The sequence below is a fragment of the Amblyomma maculatum genome, chromosome 9 (assembly GCF_055883805.1).
Source record: "Amblyomma maculatum isolate TAMU_Amacu chromosome 9, ASM5588380v1, whole genome shotgun sequence".
Classification (NCBI taxonomy): Eukaryota; Metazoa; Arthropoda; class Arachnida; order Ixodida; family Ixodidae; genus Amblyomma; species Amblyomma maculatum.
Window position 1 is genome coordinate 41531541 of NC_139352.1, and position 21318 is coordinate 41552858.

The 21318-nt window shown below is 43.2% G+C and overlaps 1 protein-coding gene across 1 annotated transcript in view; it reads right to left on the reverse strand.

Annotated features, from left to right (window-relative positions):
• Positions 1 to 1382: 1382 nt before the first annotated feature.
• LOC146178922 (dermonecrotic toxin SPH-like) overlaps positions 1383 to 21318 on the reverse strand; it is a 31699-nt gene continuing 11763 nt past the window's right edge. Inside the window, exons 2-7 of the mRNA XM_084578660.1 lie at positions 20628 to 20717; positions 19373 to 19616; positions 17199 to 17327; positions 11370 to 11495; positions 7866 to 8106; positions 1383 to 1812 (exon numbers count right to left, since the gene is read on the reverse strand). Of these exons, the coding sequence (XP_084434786.1) occupies positions 1686 to 1812; positions 7866 to 8106; positions 11370 to 11495; positions 17199 to 17327; positions 19373 to 19616; positions 20628 to 20672 (912 nt within the window). The 5' untranslated portion in view covers positions 20673 to 20717 and the 3' untranslated portion in view covers positions 1383 to 1685. The remainder of the gene's footprint in view (positions 1813 to 7865; positions 8107 to 11369; positions 11496 to 17198; positions 17328 to 19372; positions 19617 to 20627; positions 20718 to 21318) is intronic.

The window sequence follows — 21318 nt, forward strand, 5'->3', positions numbered from 1 at the left end:
CGATATCGAAAATGCGCCGGGATGATGAGTTATGTAATTCGTCCGTCGCTGCAAGGGTAGCAGACTTCCTCGGCTGTGATTTATACAGTGAAATTGTTAGTAGTCCCAATTGTAATACGCTAGGAGTAGAGCTTCCAGTCACTCATTTAACGTTTGTGAGTCGTCGGAATTCTCCAGCCCCGGGCAGCAGTGACTCTCGTATGACACGCTCGTTTCTGTGTCTCCGGTTTACGTGACGTCACCACACTACGTCGTGTCCAAATTGGCTTGAGCTACCAGTTATAACGTGCACTTTTTTGACGGGAATGGAACCAACAGTAACAGCTGCTTTTCGACTCAGACACTTTACTCCTAGGCCATTTGGATACGCACGCGCGGCTTGTTTAATGTGGGACGCTATGAGGTATGCTAATTAGGAAGTGCGACGCGAACTATTTTATAATAATGTCATATACTTTGATCACGTATATAAACAATTCATAACTGGTATCTGCACCAAGAGCAGTAACCGAATTGAAGAATATTCATGCTTATTAGCTACCCTACTAAATTTTGTTCACCGCGCACTGTGCTCGTGTTTGCACCGGCTCAGCCTTTTCCGAACGCCAGAGGGCATTGTGTTTGGTGCCATACGAGGTACTGACATCTGTTCTAAAGTGCGAACGGATGCAGATTACACTCTCTCACCTTTTAGAAAATTGTCGCTGCCACTATGTACTAAGCGGAACAAAAAGAGCATAGTGTAAAATCTCGTTACCATATATTCAAGGAATGACAGGAAATGGCCCATACCCTATTAAGAGGGTGAACGTGCTTACGAATTTAAGCACTCTAATTAGAATGCGTTTAGTGCCAAGGATAGGAAGGTGATTGTCTTCATTTATTTTATTGCATTCTCAAAACCAGCATAGCCTTCTGTGCTTCCTAAGAGGCTATAGGTCTTACCCTAAAAAATAAAACCACAGTGAAGAGAAGTCCTGTGAAGTGCATGGCGCAAGCTCCTGAGTTTTGTCTTTTAAATTATAGATATTCAATGCATACAGCTTCATATTGAAACTAAAAGACGAACAGAATGAATTGCCAAGAGAACAACAAAACGTTATTAGCTGGAGAAGAAAAGATACACATAGGACCAATACAATGCGCTATCACCTCCACGCAGGGTCTCTGTACCATCAAATTGATAGCGTGCGTCTTCCTTTGCACTATTTCTATATCAGGCTGTGCTCTGCTCGGGGTTCTTGTTCGTTGCGAGGAGCAACATTTGCCAGGCTAATAGGTGCAGTGCCACTGAATGTGAAGGGCATCGTATTAGACCTAGTAATTCGATTAAAGAGCTCTGCTACTAGTATTTGTTATCAGAGGCAGAAGCAAAAACCGTGAGCCTAACTATCTGCTTTATTTACCTATCTTGTAACGTTATGTTTATTGCGCAGTAAGCAGCCATCCCATTGGTAAACGTCTTTTTGTGCTCAAGGCTGAAATGATAGCGATAACATAAAATTTGCTTTAGACTTGACCTACATTACTTGCTGCTCGGCTTGGCTTGTTATTTACTCTGCTTCCCTCTTATGATACGCTACGTTTCATGTCAGGCTGTCGTGCGAGCTTTGTGGAATATGCATGGCATCTTTATTAGGGTTGCTATCAAACTTCTTCAGTATCACTGATTTAGCGCACCATACTCAAGGAATTCGCAGCCACGGGTTGTCGTGTCTTTTAGCAAGCCTGTATTTCCTTGCAAACTTCTTTTCCGAGAGAACCTTGAGCACGTTGGCTGGTTTATTGGTTATGATTCCGTCGATGCCCTTTCTAAGGAGAAAAAGGAAACAAACATCAGCATTCATTATGCTCTGCTTATGACCCTCAAGTGGGACCCCGGAACTCCCTGAGAAGAGTTTAGAGGCTTTTAATTATTTTTCAGTAACCACTGACAATTGAAAAGACCCGCACCGTTATTATTTAAGAATGCTCGAATCATTGTTTGGCGATTACAATGCAACATATCGCTTGTTATCAATTGCAATATATTTTACTTTCCCGCTTGCAATTTCTGCAGGCCATAATATAAGTTGGCTTCATGCACACTAAAATTTAGTGTCAAACTCCTGATAACAGCACTGAATTGTAACGACACTGTTTTCAGCAAGATTAGGGTGTCTCCAAGCTACTATGCCTTCCCATCACAGTCCCATAAAAAGTTGGCATCGGACATGGCACACACTTGCTGTCTGCCACATAGCAGGTGGTAAGAGCACCTGCAGTTTTTCAAACATGGCATGCGCGGCAAAGCCAGCTGCAGCGTTAGGCCATGCAGTGGTTAGCATGATTGCGGCTGAATAGAATTAATCTCCCTCTGCTCTCTATGGTTGAGAATGAAGAGATATGAAAGTGGCTGTCGCGGGAAGGCGAAAGGTTCTAATAAACTTAAACGATATACTTTCTGTGAGTATTTCGTGCACATTGTAAGGGTCTTACGTTATCTAATAATAATAATAATCAATCAATCTTATTATCTGTAATAAAATAATAATAATCATATTAACATCTATTAAATAATAATAATAATAATAATAATAATAATAATAATAATAATAATAATAATAATAATAATAATAATAATAATAGGTACACAGGAAGGGAAAGGCGCAGCATCTGTCAATTTGTTTCTATGGGCACCTGACCCCGCCGTCAAGGAATGGTGAGAGGTGGAAGTGAAACTAGAAAGATAGAAAGAGGAGCCATGGTGTAGGGCTATGAAGGAATTTCGCCCACCTATGGCGTCGCAACAGCCGCTGTCTCACCATTGAAACGGCCAGTGCGACGACTGCCTGCGCAACAGATACCGCTGTGGCATGTACCCCTTGCCGTAACCAGTAATAGGCCCAATACGCACAGCACCTTCGGGGTTTTTAACGCGGTAGCGTTAAGGAGCTCGTGTCGCAGAAAAGCCGGTGTCGTCGGCGGCGTTTGCCGTGAGAGATAAATCCCGGCATGCACTTCATGAATAAACATGCACCTCATAAATAAAAAGCAACTTCCAAGATGGGCTGGGTGGGGATCGAACCAGGGTCTCCGGAGTGTGAGACGGAGACGCTACCACTCAGCCACGAGTTCGATGCTTCAAAGCGGTGAAAAACCGCTTCTAGTTAATGCGGTGTTGCCTTAGAAACGTGCCGTAAAACGTTATACTGCGGTGTATATAGGTAATTATGATCATGTTACTTGCAGAAGTCGCAGTTACACGAGTAGCGAAGTACGTTTCCGCTACATTTCTTCTGCGCTCTGCGCACATGCAGAGCCATCTTGCGGCAAACACAGAAGAACCCCTCCTCGCAATGTGCGGCGCTGCCCCGACACGTGGCGCGCCACTCGCCCCTGACGTTTCGCCGTGCACCCTCACGGGTTGTAGAATCAAGCGTCTTTCCTTTCTTTAGATCACTATCTTCGCTCACCCGCTTCTCCCCTTCGGGCCGCGCGGGTACCGGTGTGAGGATGCCCCAATACCCTTGATTTTAATAAGTTTCCTTGACGCGGTGCAATAACGCTATCGCGTTCCACTCTTGACGGCGAAGCTTAAGCGTCCTCCAAATTTTACTGCAGGATTCTGCTGCAGTAGAGGGCACAGTAAAGCACTGGATGTCACCGGGCCACCTTTGAAGAACCTGGGCATATTTAGCTCTAGATAATTTCACTTATGCCTCTCCTGGCATAAAAAGCCAACATCTTCCACTTAAGATTTCATATTTTAAAGGGATTTCTCTGGAAGCCAGATAAATAAGAAAATGAATGGCAGCAAGAAGAAAGTATACTGTTCCTACTATGCGTTGGCGGATTCTGGCATGAAGTTTTGTTTGCTTACATTTAAATTTACCGCAAAGCGGCTTTATAAGATGTTTGTGACCAGACTTGTGACCGAAGAGACCAGACGACCAAATGTCTGAAGTGCCTGCAGCAACCCTTAGGTTATATTCGCATTGCTCGAGATTGTCGCAGGTACTTCTCATGCTTTGTCCTGAAATTGTTCGCTAGACGTAAACCACAAGTGCCCGAAAGTTGCAGAGAATCGGTTAGTAGGCCACCATAGGGCATGTTTCTCCACAGATCTTTGTGGGTAAAGGGAAACCACTAAAGAGGTCGTTTGAGTGAGACCTTTAGATCGATCGTTTTTGTTTGTGGCATTGGTAACACCAACATAAAACCGGTGAAGGTGTTAGATGAAATAAATGATCGACACCCTAATATTTCGGGGGCCGCCAAAGAAACCCAAGTCATCCTCTAGAAGTGGACATTAAAACATTCACCAAAGCAAACCCGACAAAATACGAACTGCGAATAAGGCGCTGTTTCTAAATGCTGCCACCTGAGCCTGGAGTAATACCGAACTCCACTGGACCCCAAACGATAAGCAGTGGAAGTCTGGACAATGCCCAGCTTTTTTTTTCTGATAGCATGAAGCGCCGGCTGTTTTCGCGCAGCAGATTGAGCAGGATTTGCACCACCAGACATGCCCTGCATGCCTCGAGTGAACGTTGCAACGCGCACAGAACACTCCGAACATCCGGCGGGAGTGCGCATACTTAGCTAAAAAGGCCTTACCCACGAACGGTTATCGAATGTATCGCTAAGCAGTAAACCGGAAACCACATGCCAATCAGTCTGGCAACGTGCTGCGTCACTTACATTGCGTGGGGAATGAAAATTAGTTGCTCCATGGTGAGTGAATGAGTGAATGTGTCGTTGGGCTAGAATTAGTGTCAAGAAGGTAGATTATTTAAAACTTTAGGAGTAATGTGACTTGGTTGTTTATAATGTTCTTAAACCTAGCGTCTTCTGTCATAATTGCAAATTCTTGTTGTGCATAACTGTTATAGGTCATGTTTATGTTAAAAATAACCTCCGTATCACGTATCATTACAATCAAGACTGTGAACAAAAAATCGCGTTTTATACCCATTTCAACTGTTACAAGGAACAATTACAGATGAAATTGACCGCTATACTTCTTGATGCGTGCACAGACGTTTCTCGAAATGACGACAAAAAACGATGTAGAGCCTGCAGCTTTGGAGTACCTAGCATGACTGCAGTTTGCATTTCATGAAACCATTAGATGTCCAATTAACATCGCCTGCTGTATGAGCCACAAGTGTTATTGCAGATCCCAGATTAGCCAGGGCGGCTTCCCAGGTTGCGAAAGTCGCTTTAGGTATGGTAGTTGTACAGTAGCGAGTAAAAAAATATTAGCACAAGTGAACTGTCGACCAGCGTTGTGATATCACACCACATGGTGCTGTGGTTCGCAAATTTGTTTTTCAGGCCATTCTCATTTTCTCAGAGCAGGAGGGGAGACGACTGTAAGCAACCTTTATACCTTTATCATGCGTGCCATCACTCGATCGTCGAAGTACCGTCCTTAGGTGACTATGGACATGGGATTGTTTTATCTTGGTAATCATGATGAAAAACGAATCTGTTTTGAGTAATACTCTTGTTTGGGCGAGCTGGTTCATCTTTGAAAGGTTACGTGTACTTGCGCGAAGAAGACGGGACACAAAAAAGGCACATATACGACATGTACGGAGCGCAACTGGGCAGCTAACTTCTTGTACTCTGCGAGGCGACGAGCTTGTCTTGAAGGTTCAGTGCTCTCCTTTACCATCACTTTAAGGTATTCTTCGAGTAGCCGAGCCTGATTCCAGTATTCAGATATAAGAATTTTTCACATGCGTTTCACATGTCCCCATGTCGGATTCGTAAAACCAAAAAGCCGTCATACCTCTATCGTTGTTTGCTTCCTTTGAATGCAGTAAGTTAGAAGCCTAGCTTGGCTGACGGTGCTGGCGATGAGATTGATGCATGTAGTTGCCATTACTTCCTGATGCGAAATTTGAGCGCAGCTCATCAGCTAGTTCCCCTTTTTGATAGATTGAGACCAACAATTTCGAGCAAGACATGTACGTACAATTACAGAGTGTAGTTGAGTCTAATTGGAGTAGACTCCCCGCACCAGTACGTACAATTACAGACAACGTTTAGGCAGGCGCTTCGCCGTGGCGATTGACGGCGGCTATGCGTTTCGGCTCGGCCGGTGCACATATTGAGATCCGCCGCCACTGATCCGGCGTTCTGATTGCCGCCGCACAAGGGGTGGCATTGGAGGAAGAGCGAATAGAGCAATTCAGTTACCGGGAAGTCGCGAGAAGCAGTGCGTGGGCCCATAGAAACGCTGCGCGGTGAAGAGATAGCAGCGACTGACTGATGCCGCTGATGCCGCTAGCGAGTCAAGTCAACGTGGCTCTGCGTTTCGGCTTGGGATGCACGCGCCGTGATCCGCTGATGCCAAGCCGGTGCTTCGGCAACCGGAGATTGTTGTGGCTGTAGGAAGAAGGAAAAGAAAATGCACGGGCCTGCTACTGGCTCTGTAGCTGAGCCACCTCCGCTGCCTCATGCGGACAGAAGAAAAAATAGAGAAGAAAGAAAAAGAAGAGGGAGAGAAAGACGCACGCCGCCACAACAGCTGTCTCCCACCACCGAAGCAGTGGCGGTGCAATGACAGCCTATAACAGATAAACTTCGGTAGCAGGTTAGCCTCTGCCGCAAGCGGCGGTGACCTATCTGTCCCAGCCCCATCAGGGCCAGGATCAGCCATCCTTCACCCCCCTCGGCAACCGGAGAACACTGTTGCTGCTACGCAGGAAATAGGGGAGGGGGTGCAAACAGCGGCGAACGGTGGCGGCCGGAGCGCGTGCAGCGACCGGAGAACACGCGTGGTCGCCGTCACGGAGGAAGAGGGATTGGGGGGGGGGGGGGGGGGTATACGCCGCGGCGAACGGTAGTCTGCGGAGCTGGTTAAGAGGGACAACGGCGACGGCTACGACGACTCGAAAGGTAGGAACGGGCGCCAAAGAGCTGCGCTCTAAAAAGCACAATATCATTTCGTGCGCTGCAGTCACATTCATAATGCCGCATGCTAGCGGCTGTCGAGAACTACAAATAAAGACTTGTAACCTTGGCAGCAATATCTTCGTGAGCGTGACCCTTGGTGTGCTATTTCTCTTTAATCGTGGTGGTGACAGGGGTGTGATGCTTGTATATATGCGTGTATGCATGTGTGCGTGTATGTATGTGTATCCAGGGTAGAACGATATAAACAAGATGGCTACATGGTATGAAAGATCACTGAACAAGGGTAGAGCGGGTAGAGCTCGCAAGTCGAGCCAACGTTTCGACAAATGGACTTTTCTTCTGGTATGTATGTATTTCTATGTATGCATTTCTTGTTGTGTTCCTACTCTGTTAACGGATCTTCTCACCCTATGTGTGGCAGCCTAACTGCTCTTGTTAGGGTGTCAGTACACTCGTTACAACTGAAACGAAGTGTGCCTCTAGCTGTCCAGAAAATATAAGGTGTGTATGCTGCGTTTTCAGAATAAGACCGTAGCGCACTTTCCGCCTAGAGAAAGTTGGTGCTGAGTTTTAATGTTGGATAAGCAACCTGGGACCACGTAACGATAAGTGTTTTTTTTTTACACCGATTCAGAGGCGCCTCTTGCTGCTGCGTGATTGAAAATTGTATTGCTCCAGTTTTGTTAGGGTTTACTTTGTGTTTGATAATACATTCTTCTTATGATTGCCTCAGTAAACACGCGTTTTTGCGTACTACGTAATGAGAACCTTAAGCTCCTTAGACAACATAGATCAGATTTTCTGAATTTTGAAATTACTGAAGCGCCAGCAGTGCACTATGCAAACAGTCCTTTTATTCTGTTAAATATAATTTAGCCCGAGTATTTTGTAATTCTACGTAAAATATGCGGCTAAGGGACCGTGACCATATATAGAGTACAAAAAGAAGCAATCACCTTAGGAATCGTCTGATAGTTCGCATCTCGTCAACCGTCCACACAAGAGATTTGTCCACGTAGTTGCGTGGGGAGCTTTTCGAAGTTCGCCGTCTAATCACAAGGGACGTCCGAAGTGTTGGGTAGACAGTCATTAAACAATTGATTGCTCCATCACCCTGCCAACGGTGTTTGTAGATGCCCAGCTCTTTGTAGGTTTGGGCGATGTCGTTAAGTAAGTTGTAACCACCGACATCAAACCCTGCAAGTGAACACAAGTTAATTTTTCTTCACCGAAACGCTTAATACACACGAGGACTGCAACAAAAGTTTAATATGTTTGTAAATATTTACGTGCTGTTCAGACGTAATTGATAAGAATATCGCAGTTTCCGTGGTGGTAAACTGGTGGCCTTTCTTTACGCTGTAAAAAGCGAAGTAAAATACTAGAGGTAATATGCTTTTCTTAGTTACAATTGATGCCTACTGCGGGATACTTTCGTGTATTTTCAGCTGAAATTTAGCTAAGAACGTTGTTTTCAGAACATCAGGAAATGAAAATAAGCAAGGCAGGAAGTCTTGCATGTTTTCACCTGCAGTCTGTACAGCCACTAATGCATTTTTGAAAACTGAAATTTCTAGGAAGTTTGAATATAAGAAATGGAAGGGTTGCCAGTTTGCTCGGGAGAATCTGAAGCCATATTAGATCAAGCAAGGGAGTGTCCTTGATATGAGTGCTACTTTTTGTTGTTGCATCAGACAAGCGGAAAGCCAATAATACGTCCTCCCCGACAGAGTTCTGTGGAGGAACCAGAAGTGCGAGGATGCAGAGCTATTTCTTTGTGTTCTACATTTATATTACATAACAGTGGCAGTTTTCACCCGCTGTTGTTTGTACTGAATCATTTTTGTTTTGCATGCTTGTAAAAGGAGGTCGCCTGGGCGGCTTGGCTTTGAGACCTCCTCATCTATTTACCAAATCTTTGTATTCAGTCATTGCATTGAATAAATTCTGATTCTGATAAATGCTGATAAAAACAATCGATAGCGATGTTGTTTCTTCTTGTATTACACTAAAAAAGGGATATCTGAGCTAACTCATCTTAAAATACTTGCCTCGATTACTTCAAAATTCGTGACGGCAGAGAGGGTATTCATAAATAACGCTTTGAAGCAAACGTCAGTGCAAGATAACCACAGGCGATTGTTCTGAGCAACACTCATCTCGATGCGCCTCTGCCAGTCGGGGAGGACGCAAGGCAAAAATACTTATACGAACGCCGGAGGCTAACGACCATTTTGGATCTTGTGTAGCTTACTGCTCATTGGCCCGCCAGATCTTGACGTCGCAGCCAATATGTTCTGGGACAAGGAATGTAAGCAGAGCTTTCACACAATATAAGATTTCGCATGATGACACCATTTCACATTTCGGCATGTTATTGAAAATGCCAGTAATCAGTAAGGTCGGCATGAACCTGTTAGATAATGACACTGTAGTATCGTCAGCGTACAAAACAGATTGAGTTGGACTAATATGATTAGCAAGGCTTTTAATATATGCTATGGACTCTAATGGTCCTAAGATCGGTTTCTGAGGAACACCTTGGTTAATGGCTTTGGCTAGACAGCGGTTTCTATTGGTAATGATTATTGGTTTACGATCTTGCAACTAGCTTTTAAAAATACTTCATACTGGAGCTGCTATGCTATACCAAATGAGTGTAATTAAAAAAATGGAACGCTTAATCGTATCAAATGCTTTAGCGAAATTAAAAAAAAAAAAACGAAGCCAAGAATTTTGCCAATATCAGTCAAGAATTTTGCCAATATTTTGCCAATATCAATTTTGCCAATAAATTTAGTCAAAAAGATGAAGGTCCAGTCAGGCAAGCTGCCGGACCGAAAACCAAATTGACAGGAGGTAAATATATTTATTCCCAGTCGGAAAAGAAGTACAGAACGTTTTCTTGATGTTCCGACAGAATGTCCGCGCAGTTTTTGACAGAAAACCTGTTACGAAAACATGTAGTAACATCACAAATGTGTGTAGTTACAATAGAAAAATACTACAGAACTGCAGATAACAAAATGTACTATAGAAAGAACTACACAACTATAGAAATATTTGACGTTTACAACAAAACTACAAAATATTTTGTCACATTTTTGACGCGGTTGGGTAGTTTTTTTTTTCGACTAGGAAATATTTAGATAACTATCCAAGTAACTACTAATAATTTCTCGATGAGCTTACTGTGAGATGATAGAAATTATTATTTATTTTTTTGTCACCTTCCTGGAAGACTGGAATGACTTGCTTTCTTAGGGCAAGTGGTAAAAATGCCAACCTTTAAAATCAAAATGATAATCTTACAGAGTGATTAGAAACCAGGTGAGCAACACGTTTCAGCATCGCATATTTAATCTAGTCCAGGACTAGTGATTCGAGTTCACGAGAGAAGGCAAGAAAAAGTAAAAACGTTTCATTAGTGTGTTTGAGATTCTTTTCTGACTGAAGTGGAAGCTCTTTTGAGGTTCAGAAAAGAACTAACTGAAAGCATTCGCAATGTCACATGACTTATTATAAACTGTGCAATTAATATTATTCTAAGTAGGGGCCAGAAAACCAATGTCATACAAAAGTGTCGTTTAATCTTAAAAAATAAGTAGTAAGCGTACTATTAAAGTCGATTAGACCTAAGAAACCAGGTGGTAAATATCATGTTGTTGGAAAAACGTTACGTAATATCTGATTACAACCTTTAATGATACCTGCGCACCGCCCCTCCGACAGTGAGACATAGGCGAGACGCATTCTGAGGCCTGCGCGCAGTCTCCACGGAACAGCTGCGCAGCAGGTGAATTTCCGATTGGGTAGAGGATGCAAGCGATGGAACCTGGCAGGTCTGCAAGGCATACATCTTAGCTTGTATATTAACCTCTTATATCTGTAATATTAGTTTAAGGCCGGCAGTGTGCAGTAGTGATGTTATTAACGGGTTCGTTTCGCGCTTACCACACTTTAAGAGACCAGACTCTTCGCACAGCTGGCAAACAAGCGGGCACAAATTGCGTTTGTAACCTGTCGTTGAACGCTTGGCAATGGTTTAACTGCTGTTTGAATTATGGGAGGAGAAGGGGGGGGGGGTGCTTCAAAGGAGTTGGGAGACGCTCTTCCGTCGGTGCGCTGGTGGGAGGCGGGTGTTTTCCGACTTCATTGGCAAATTAACGGTGTGTTGAGCAGCACGGTTACGGTTAGCTGTTACAGTCGAGATTCAGTGTTAGACTGAATATTTGTTTGACGGCAGCTTCAGCCTTCGTTGTAATCAGCCATTGTTTTTTATAACTGGGTCTATTTCCAGTGTGCTTAAGTGCGCAACGAAGCATGCCACAATAATAAAGAAGTCGTTCGTGTCATGAGATGCAAGAAGACAACTGATGCCGCTTAGATCAATCACAGGAAGCAGGGTGCACGGCATTAAACAGCTGGTCAAGACAATGCTGTCTCGAGTGCATACTTACCAACGTGGTCCAGATAATGGGATGGATTTGGAGTTTGCAAAAAGGTGTCCAGCGCTCCCCTCAGGAGTTCCTTGTCTTTCAGTTGGAAAATCGAGACAATCACGTTGAGCATGCGTCGATAAGGGACTGTATGGAAGGGTATAAACAAAATTATTTGGTACGCATTCACGTGTGGTTGTGCTAGTACTATATTCTATAGGCATCCATTCATCATTTGCTCATCCCAGAACAGTTTGATCCTCTTGAAAACAGCGCAAGGTAAAATACACAACAGAAAGTGCCTGTGTCCGTCGGTTTCTCCTGTATGTCTGTGGGTTGTACCTCGCGCTGTTTTTAAAAATTTATTACCGGCTATCTCGGCATCTCGCACTTCTGATATTCTTGCATTAGTATTAGTCAATGTTATTGGGGGGATAATGCTATGGCTTTCAAGCTTACGTCATGGTTCTCTTCGACGTATGAATGAGTGGCCGTTAGCTGCTTTCACCCGACATTGCAATGACGCTGACGCCATGAAAAATGAAAATAATAATGGATAACTGTTATTTCTCTATACTTTTGCACAGCGCTCAGGGTATGCTTAGAAAAATTGGCTGCCCCAAGGCAAGCAACAGACATAAAGAGATTATGTCGGTTCAGCTTCCATAGCGAATCTGTGCTGCCCACAGTGGCGTGCCGATGGATGAGATGGATGAAATATAGGAGTGGCCCCTTTGAAACGGGATGGTAGCAGTTGCTACCATGCTCAAAAGATCTGACAACCGGACATGCAGCGGCACCTGTGTTTAAAATTATCATGCTTGTAGTAGCACAGAGTAGAAGAGGCGGCGGGGAGTGGCTGCACAAATCGGAAAATTAACTTTCACTTTCGTGTATAGTAATTTTACCTTACCTTTATTTTTCTGTTGAACTCCCGTATACAAAGACCGGCTTAAAAGAGCAACCGGACTGCGATAGCTGCCGTCTAACGGGGATAAGAGCCACGTTTTGTTGTATTACGAAAACCATTACGTCGATACACGCAGGTTTGAAACGTTCTTTTTCCTAGTCTCTCTCCTTTCTTTTTTCCTTTTCTATGAAATGACACGCTGACGAAGTATGAGGGTAAAATATCATGCCGAAATGAAACAATCTTGCTGCGATATCGAAATTCAGGCGTATTTCCGCGTATTGCACGTGCTAAGCTAGGTGAACATGTGCCCTCTTATCTACTGCGTTTTTAATTGACCCTAATGATTCAGTTAGCTTATTTATGGCCAAACTGTCAACTATAACTTTACCTAATATCTCGCAATATATAATTCACTGTTTCCAAAGGCGCAGCAACGGAACGCATCTGCAGAAACAAATACCTGCCGTCGCATTTTTGCCCTTGCTGTTTTATTACCTTGCAAGACGGCGATTCCATGGGCTTAATTGTCTTTTCTTCGTTCTCCGAATCACATAACCCCCAGATTCCCACCGAATGATGTATTTGAAGCTCGCTTTCATGACGTTGTAAGCAAATTCGTAAGTCGTGAGCTTGCTGTTGATAAATGACGTACAGACGTTCTCGATAAACTTCAATATGAGAGCTCGACTCAGCACGCTTTCTCCATCTTTAAGAATGGACTGCATCGAGGAATGTTGTTCTAGTCAGTGCCAGTGAATTTAGAGGAGAAACAATGCCAGCTTGGAAAAGAAATTTAATATATATGCTCTCTGCATCAGATGAAATGTACAACAGGCACCACTTTAACGCGGTGTTTAGTATAACCACGCTAAAAATGCCACGCCTCTGTGCGGCTACGCTGGAATCGAATGCAAGGAAACCTACTGATCACGGCCGAGCACTTGTAGACGCATCAGCATGCCTTCGGGTTCGCAATAATTTATCCGTCCCTCCGCGTACCTAGCCGCGGCAGCCGCAGTCATCCTAATAAGCTTGTGATGCGGCGGCCCCTAGTCGGCGCTAGTGGTACGCCTAAACATTCAGTGAAGGTTACGCCAATGGCTATCTCTTTAGGCTAGGCCTGTCAGCTAGCGTAATTGTACCGCTTGTCGGGTGGGCATGCCCCCGTCACAGGTGTGGATTCCTTATCTAGAGACAGTGACATTCCATGTAGCGTTCAAGCACATTAGCGTCTTATCTTTCACCAACATTGAAAGTAAATCGGCAAAGCGCTGTAGATTATTCTATGACTCTCTCAGCGTTCCGTAACGAACCGATACGAGTCAGTTTACGGAACAGTAGTAACGATCGTCTAAACCGCACGAAATACCGAACGCAAACAATTATGCGGCATGTCGCTGTGGACTGTTTTTCTGTGTCCCGTTATTCACACTGTTTTAGAAGTGCAGTTCTATAAAAGAGGCTTATTTGCTATACTTGTGGTGATTGAGAGAAATATTGTGGTGATTGAGAGAAACGCTTTCCTTGGCCTCGCCGACTGTTGGCTTCTTTCCTTCATGTATTATAACGAGCACCCTCATTTCCCCTTAATTGATCTGCTTGTAGCTTACGAGGGTCTCGGTTCTGGCAGTCTTGAAGCCATAGGTAGCGTAAGAGGGTTCTAGCACAGCTTTCGCCCTCACTCTTGATCACGTTCTACGTGACGCTGGCGGTACAAAGAGGACGTTCCACGTCCGCCGCTATGGCTGAGGGTGGCGTTGGTGAACACTCTCAAGGTTCGTATAGAGACAACATAAATACCCAATCAAGTAGCAGGGGGGACAGCGGCCGATGTAGCTCAGTTGGAATAGCACCGGACGCGATATTCGGAGGTCGTGGGTTCGGATCCCACCATCGGCACGTTGCTTTTTCTTCTACTTTGTGTTTAATTATCTTTCCCCTAAACAGATTACATTACTAATTTCTGTGATTATCCAAGTAAACATAAAAAAAAAGACAAAGTACCATCCCCAACGCTTTCCTTGGCCTCGCCGACGGTTGGCTTCTTTCCTTCGTGTATTATAACGAGCACCCTCATTTCCCCTTAATTGATCTGCTTGAGGAAATGCTAAAGTGACTAAATTTCTTGCGGTCGGGGTTCAGCTGAAGAATGAAAAGACGATCTTCACATATCTTCGTCATACTTTATTCTCTATTGACAACGTGCACAGTTCGATGTAAAGATATTGACATGCAGATAATCACACCTTTCCTCTTGACAATGATTATATTACGGGCGAAAACACCATGAAATATTTCAGCACCTTTTTAAAAAACATTTCAACTACAATGGTTAGGATGTAACATAAGCAGATAATTTTTTAAAAATACACAGCGCAACAAACATAGGACAAGCGAGTAGACGGGAACAGCGCTACTCGCTTGTCCTATGTTTGTTGCGCTGTGTATTAAAAAAAAAAATGATGCACCAACTAGCTCAACTTACAGTTCTTTTACAAGCATATAATTTTCGATGTGGGATCTTCGATATTGGTTATGACGGATGGTGCGGTGGAGGGCTCTGGAAATTTCTACCACCTAATGTTCTTCAACAGACATTTAAATAATACAATGCATATGCGTCTTGTCATTCGCCTCCGCTAAAATGCAGCCACAGATAATCGGTATCGAACATGTATTTCTGGGTGAGCAAGAGCACTCTTAGCACTGAGCTACCGCGGCTGGGCACTGCTACATAAAACCATTGCATTTACGCGTACTATTACCGTAAGTGTAAAGCAACGAAGTCAGGCCACGACAGGTAGATATATTCTTGCAGCGTACAGACCTAAGCCTTAGGTACACTAGAAACACTATGTAAGCTTGGCTATTGGGCGCTAAAACTGCAGTATAGCAAAGAATTTCCGAGCCTTGAGAAGTATAAGAGCTCGCTGCGGTGACACCGCGCTAGCCAGCAAAATGAGCAAAAGGTTCTTTTGGCACGCCTCTGCTTTCTTGTTCTGCGCGTATAAACAATTTATACAGGGTGTACACATTTCTAGCACAATACCGTCATATTACTTTTAACGATATTCATTGCTTGCCAAGAGTTTATTACTTTTACTGGCTGTATGCATATTTCTCAGCCCCACTGCATCTTCTATATCGTCGGGAATATTGTGCCTACATTAATTAGCTGATCCTTATTGCTCATGATATCGGGTACATTTTATGCTTATGCGTGCATCTGATTTTTGTCTACTATTAATTTCTGACTCGCCGCTTTAGGTTACGCCTGCCTGGAACACAATGCTATATTCTTTGCATATCATACTTCCTTATGTCGATTTACGCTTTTTAATGAACCTTTTTAGAGGTCGTAATTGTATTTCAGGAGCGTCCTTTGATGCCTTAATTCCTTGGCGTCTTGCAAACAGATTTTGTTAGACCTTATAAAGCTTGCCGATATTGTACTAAGCTACACTACCTCCTATTTGTACTCCACACTTAGTAAATATTCTTTTATTTTAGACAGTTGTGGGCCTAGTCGTAAGGCCGTTCTGCGGAATACCTGTTCTCTTGTGAGGTCCTCAGTTCATATACGTCCTTTCTTACAGCTATCTTATTGATGGGCTTCTTTGTGACAGAGTTTCTTCATTCCTGATGCAGGTCTAGATTGATTAGCAACCTTTTCCACCTATATATGATTTTTCAGAACATTCCACACTTCTCACGATGCTTGGTTGCCGTATAATAAAAGTATAATGCAATATTCTCTTGACCATCTGGGATGTTCTATGGTACCTTACTGTCTTCCTGTTGCGGGAAACGGTAACAATAATAGTGAATTTGAATTTGCAAAATGTTTTCACAGCGCTCTTATGCTATTGTTACAGACTATAGCTACGCCAAACTACTGCCTAATACTATGTATGCCTGCTGCCTACATTAGATTCGAAGCCCCTAAACCTAACAGTATACTGTATTTTTACTTCACTGAATGCCGGTTGCATGTCATTATAAAAAACAGAGTCTACCGGGACCTCATCACCGTCTCTTGGAAAAAGGCAGCAGAGCAGGTAACAACACAAAGCATAAGAAGAACAAACAAACACAAGGACAACGCTGCTCTGACAACTTGTTGTTGTTGTTGTTGTTGTCCAAATAACGTATGGCACGTACCCACAGAGGGGGATATTGACAAGAACCTGCACATCTTCATTGTTCTTCTTCTTCTTTCTTGATATTTGGCACATACCCACGGAGGGGGATTGGCCAGGGCCGTTCACTTCACGCCTGCAGCCAACTTCTTCCTTGTCTTTAACATCCTGTCTTGGGAGACCAATGTGTCAGTATGCCTTCTGTGGTTTTATTGAAGAAGGAATTAGAATTATTGCGCAAACCGGCAGGATGGTAAAGACAAGGAAGAAGTTGGCTGCAGGCGTGAAGTGAAGGGAGAAGATGTGCTTTGTGTTGTTACCTGCTCTGCTGCCTTCTCCCAAGAGATGTCTGACCAACTAGCTCAACATTCGACTCTATTATTGTCCCTCATCACAGTAACGGCGGTAATTGAACCAAATAGCGTTTCTTCGAACAGATCCTATTTTCGAGATACCAGATCTCAAGCCAATTGACAAGGCGATTTGTGTCCTACTATGTTTATTGTAATAGAAATGGGCAAAAGAAGATGTACAGTAGCGCCTATGAAAGGGTGCAAGCAGCCCTAATTCGCTGGTACGAATGAACGCCCTGCCTCCTAGAAAGTGGAGAGAGAGAGAAGCTGGCATTCTGGTCTTGTGCTCATCACCGTCAGCCGAGGGAGGTAGAGGACTAATGTTCCTCTGAAATGTATTGCTCTTTTAATGCTGCGGTAGTGTACAGAACAGATTCACGAAAATGCCAGGAGCAACAGCAGCATAAAAGACAAACAACAAACATAGACAGAAAGCACCACTTGCCATTCATCCAGAGATAGTGTATCAGGTTTTGAGCCAGACTAACTCCTGCTGCATATACTCTGTCACCAGAAAGGTTGTCTGTCTTGGTGTCAGCGTAGAAGAGCAGTAACTTTCCAGCATATGGTCCTCCTTTTGATTCCGAATGATAAATGAAAGGAGAAGATGAAACAGTTTGTTATAATTGTGTAGGCTTCGTCACATATAGTTATTACTGGATTGGGATTTGTAATTGCAGATTTTGTTTTCGACGCGAGAAGACAAATTGATTGCATTTAACTGCTGAAACTAAAGGCTAGATTAAAAACAAAACACACGGATGGTTGTTTCTAACTTCTTCCAAATTTCTACTCTCACGGATTTAGCCGTTGGATTTCGACGGCTGCTAGACAAGATTTCAGCATCATCATGAATATCAGCATAACCACGTTCACGGAATACGATGGCGTCCCCCTCATCCCTCAAATCAACCATCATTCATGGAATGCGATGGCGTCTTCCTTATAACTCCAATCAACCATTCGTACTATTCATCCATCTGAATACGCATCTTCTGCTTGGCTTGGCTTGTCTTGGCTAAGATTTATGAGGTTGCCGTAAGGGATCATTGCTTTCTTTTACATTGCATTACTCGCCCTGCCCTTGGTCGATTCTTTGTATTGATGTTGACTAGAATATGTATATCTCCCGTTTTTTCCCTCATCCATATTTTTTGTGACTTTTCCCGCTCCACCTATAATCCTTTCCCTGGCTCGCTTCGCCGTTTCCAACGCCACTTATTGCTTCGCACTAGCCTCTAAGCTTCCTATCCACAGATGAATAAGGGGCAGAATTTAGCTGTTCTATTGTTTTTAAGGAATAGTATAATAAGCGCCTATTTACGATGTCACAGTGCTTTCGAAATTTCGTCCACCTCATTCTTATTCGCACAGTTAATTCACTAACTTGGTACGGGTGAGGTGGTACTACCGGTACTTAGCAGGTTTATTCCTCGTCAGTTTACAGTGTTTCGCTCACTGTTTGTAATCTTGTGAGCTTTTTTGAGGATATTTTATGTTATTTCGGATAGTCTCGCATCAATTTCTATATAAACCGTTGAACTCTGCCTGTACACTTTAAAATATTTCGAGGTTCATTACTTATTATGGCCATGCCATTAGAAATCGTATACCCACGTAGTGTTTTCTGTAAACTTTTATCCCTAACATCTCTCAATTCAGCTTTGTAAGCTGATGTCAGGGCGCACCAAAACATCCAGAGATCATGTGCCCCTACCTCACACGTCCCTTAGCACGACTTTTGATTTTTTGTGGATTTTGAATTCGAACTTATTTTACTGTCATCTACTCGTGTGTAATGTGTAAGAAGCGATCCTGGGCATCTAAATTACTTTACTTGAACTGTCATTTTCCACAAAGCCTTTTCTTGGGGAACATCTACTTGCACCATGATTAAGGTAACCTTACGATGATCTCATTAGCGGTCAGTGCTGCTGACAAGCCTGAACGTCGTCATTACTTTGGACGGTAATTAGAGCACAACTGAAGGGAAAAAAGACTTGAAATTCTTTATAGGAGCCTCTTAAACATTTGGTGTCATTTAAAAAAATGAAATTTTACACACACGCCAGTCAAATTGGCAGTGATATTAACATAAAAAATTTCGATACGAATAATCAGCTTCACAGCAGATCTGATAGCAACTAACATATATCCCTCTACATGTCCCCCTTGTAACATTACAGAGTTTCGGATGGTTTTCAAAGTTCGCTGCGTTAAATCACAGACACGAAAACGAAGGATTAAGGGCTAAAGTAAGGCTGTATAGAACCTAACGTATTGGCCGACTATATATATATATATATATATATATATATATATATATATATATATATATATATATATATATATATATATAGATGTTTGCTTCTCCAAAGATGGAGAGCGAGAATTCCTTCTCCCTCTCCTAACAGTGGCGTAATGTGCGGACTTATTCTCCATTCTCAATTCTACCTTGAAGAAGGACGGTCCACCGTCCGAAACTGTTGGAATAAAATAGATAATCGGGAAAGTTGTGTGACATCCTGTTTATATATATATATATATATATATATATGCGCCTGTGATAGCTGTACTCCACAACTGTTTGTCATAATTTGGCTTAAAAGTCTCACTTACCAGGGCCGACTGAGTCCCTCATGAACGTCAGATAAGTCGGAATGTCTATGGAATGCTCACAATCAAGACCACAGAAGCAGTTGATAGGACCATGGTACAACTTGAGTGCGCTACCATTAGGGGCAAAAGTGAAGTCGGCCTCTATAGCGTTCGCACCGTCTTGAATATATTCATCCAAATCTTCCAAGGTGTTCGCCATGTGTCCAAACACGAATAGCGGCCGGCGTTTATCCTGCGCAGTGGCCTGCACGGAATGGCCAGGAGAGAAAGTTATATTATCTTTATCCCTTCTTTCCATAAAATCTTAGACAAGGACCGTTACACAAGCGCTTACATGATATCCGAAGAAAAAGTTCCATTAGCCACCATTGGTTTATACACAAGATGATGGTCTTTGATTTGAACACAGTGTTGCCGTCTCTCTTTCTCGCTCGTACCGCATCAAGTTCGTATGAGTGATGACAGTTGAGCGATAGACAATGCAGCACTTGAACAGGAGAAGTAGATAGATGTAGGATTCTGGGTGGTTGACGTGTCTCATTGTGTCGTTGATTGGAATGACCCTCTCGAGTTTAATGTCTTAGTATTAGAGCGCCGAGTGGACCCGAAGGTGCCGGGAGGGACAGCAGACGGAGCAGCTGCTGCCAATTGCTGCTCGTTCGTGAGTGTTGAGAAGCATCCAGTACTAACGACGAGCGAATCTAGCGGTGTTGTTTTCACCTCACATAAACAGAGCGACGTGGCGTTATCATCAATCCTTGCGAAGGTAGGCACTGACGGGGCCCCTATTCCACAATCATATAGTTGGCGAAATGTGTTTCGTTTTGTGCAGGCGAATATATAAGTTTACCAAAATGCCGCGAATACGATGACAGGAGAAAACAGATTTGTCTAATTAAAGAGAAATACAAAAAGTTCATGTTCAACTGACTATGAATCCCGATAAAATCATTCTCAATACAAAACATTTCGTTTGTTATACGTAAAATTACAAGCTCATTATGCATGCATACTCGAATGCTTACAAGAGAGTGGTAACAAAGAGTTAGCATTGCTTCCAGTAAAGAGAGTTTATCACTGTTTCAAGTATGCTGGAAAATTTCCGATCTACACAAGCGTGAATAGCCATTATTCCACCGGTGAGAATAATGCTGGTGTAGCCTAAACCAAGGGGTGCGCATGAATATTGTGCTTTTTCGGGAATCACGGTAAAAGAGTCCTTTACATTTACATAACATGTCGGTTAAATACTTACGCAGACAACTGATGCGGCGCAAAGCAAGAATACCTGGAGAGACATTCTCGTCAGGAAAATTTGTATGCCCAGAAATCTCTTCAAAGTGATCTGAAAGGAAGATGGGAAATTTATTACTTAATTGCATCTGTGTAAGCCTCGAATATCATTTGATTTCTTCTTAAATAATAAAACTGGTCAAAAATGAAGCTGCTCAGTTATACGAAATTGTAGCATTTAAAGAGAAAGAATTTGACAGACACGTGTTTGAGAAATGGGTAGTTACAGAATACCTCAGATTTTTGTGCAAAACAATGTTTGACGCCGACCATTATTTATTTTGTACTTCTTGGGCGATTTACAGGAGGCGCTGGTTTTGACAAGTGCCGGAGCCGCCGTCCTACAGGTGAGACAAACTTCCGCCTGTCTCACCTGTAGAAGGCCTGGCTGAAATAGGCGTGTTCTCTTTGGCACGGACATATTTCGAGGCGGACAGTTTTGGAAGATACTTAGTTTCCGACTTTAAGAGTATGGGGACAAGGTTAATGGCTCCAATATACGTCTCCCTATTCAAATCCAAGCTAGCATTCCTAAGAGAAACACTCGAAGAAACGGTTGCTCTCTACGAAGCGCTGTTCCGTCCGACACGATCGTATATCGACGAAACATGCGGTAGGCATCGAGAGATCTGGAGGTGACGCTTCTCATGGAC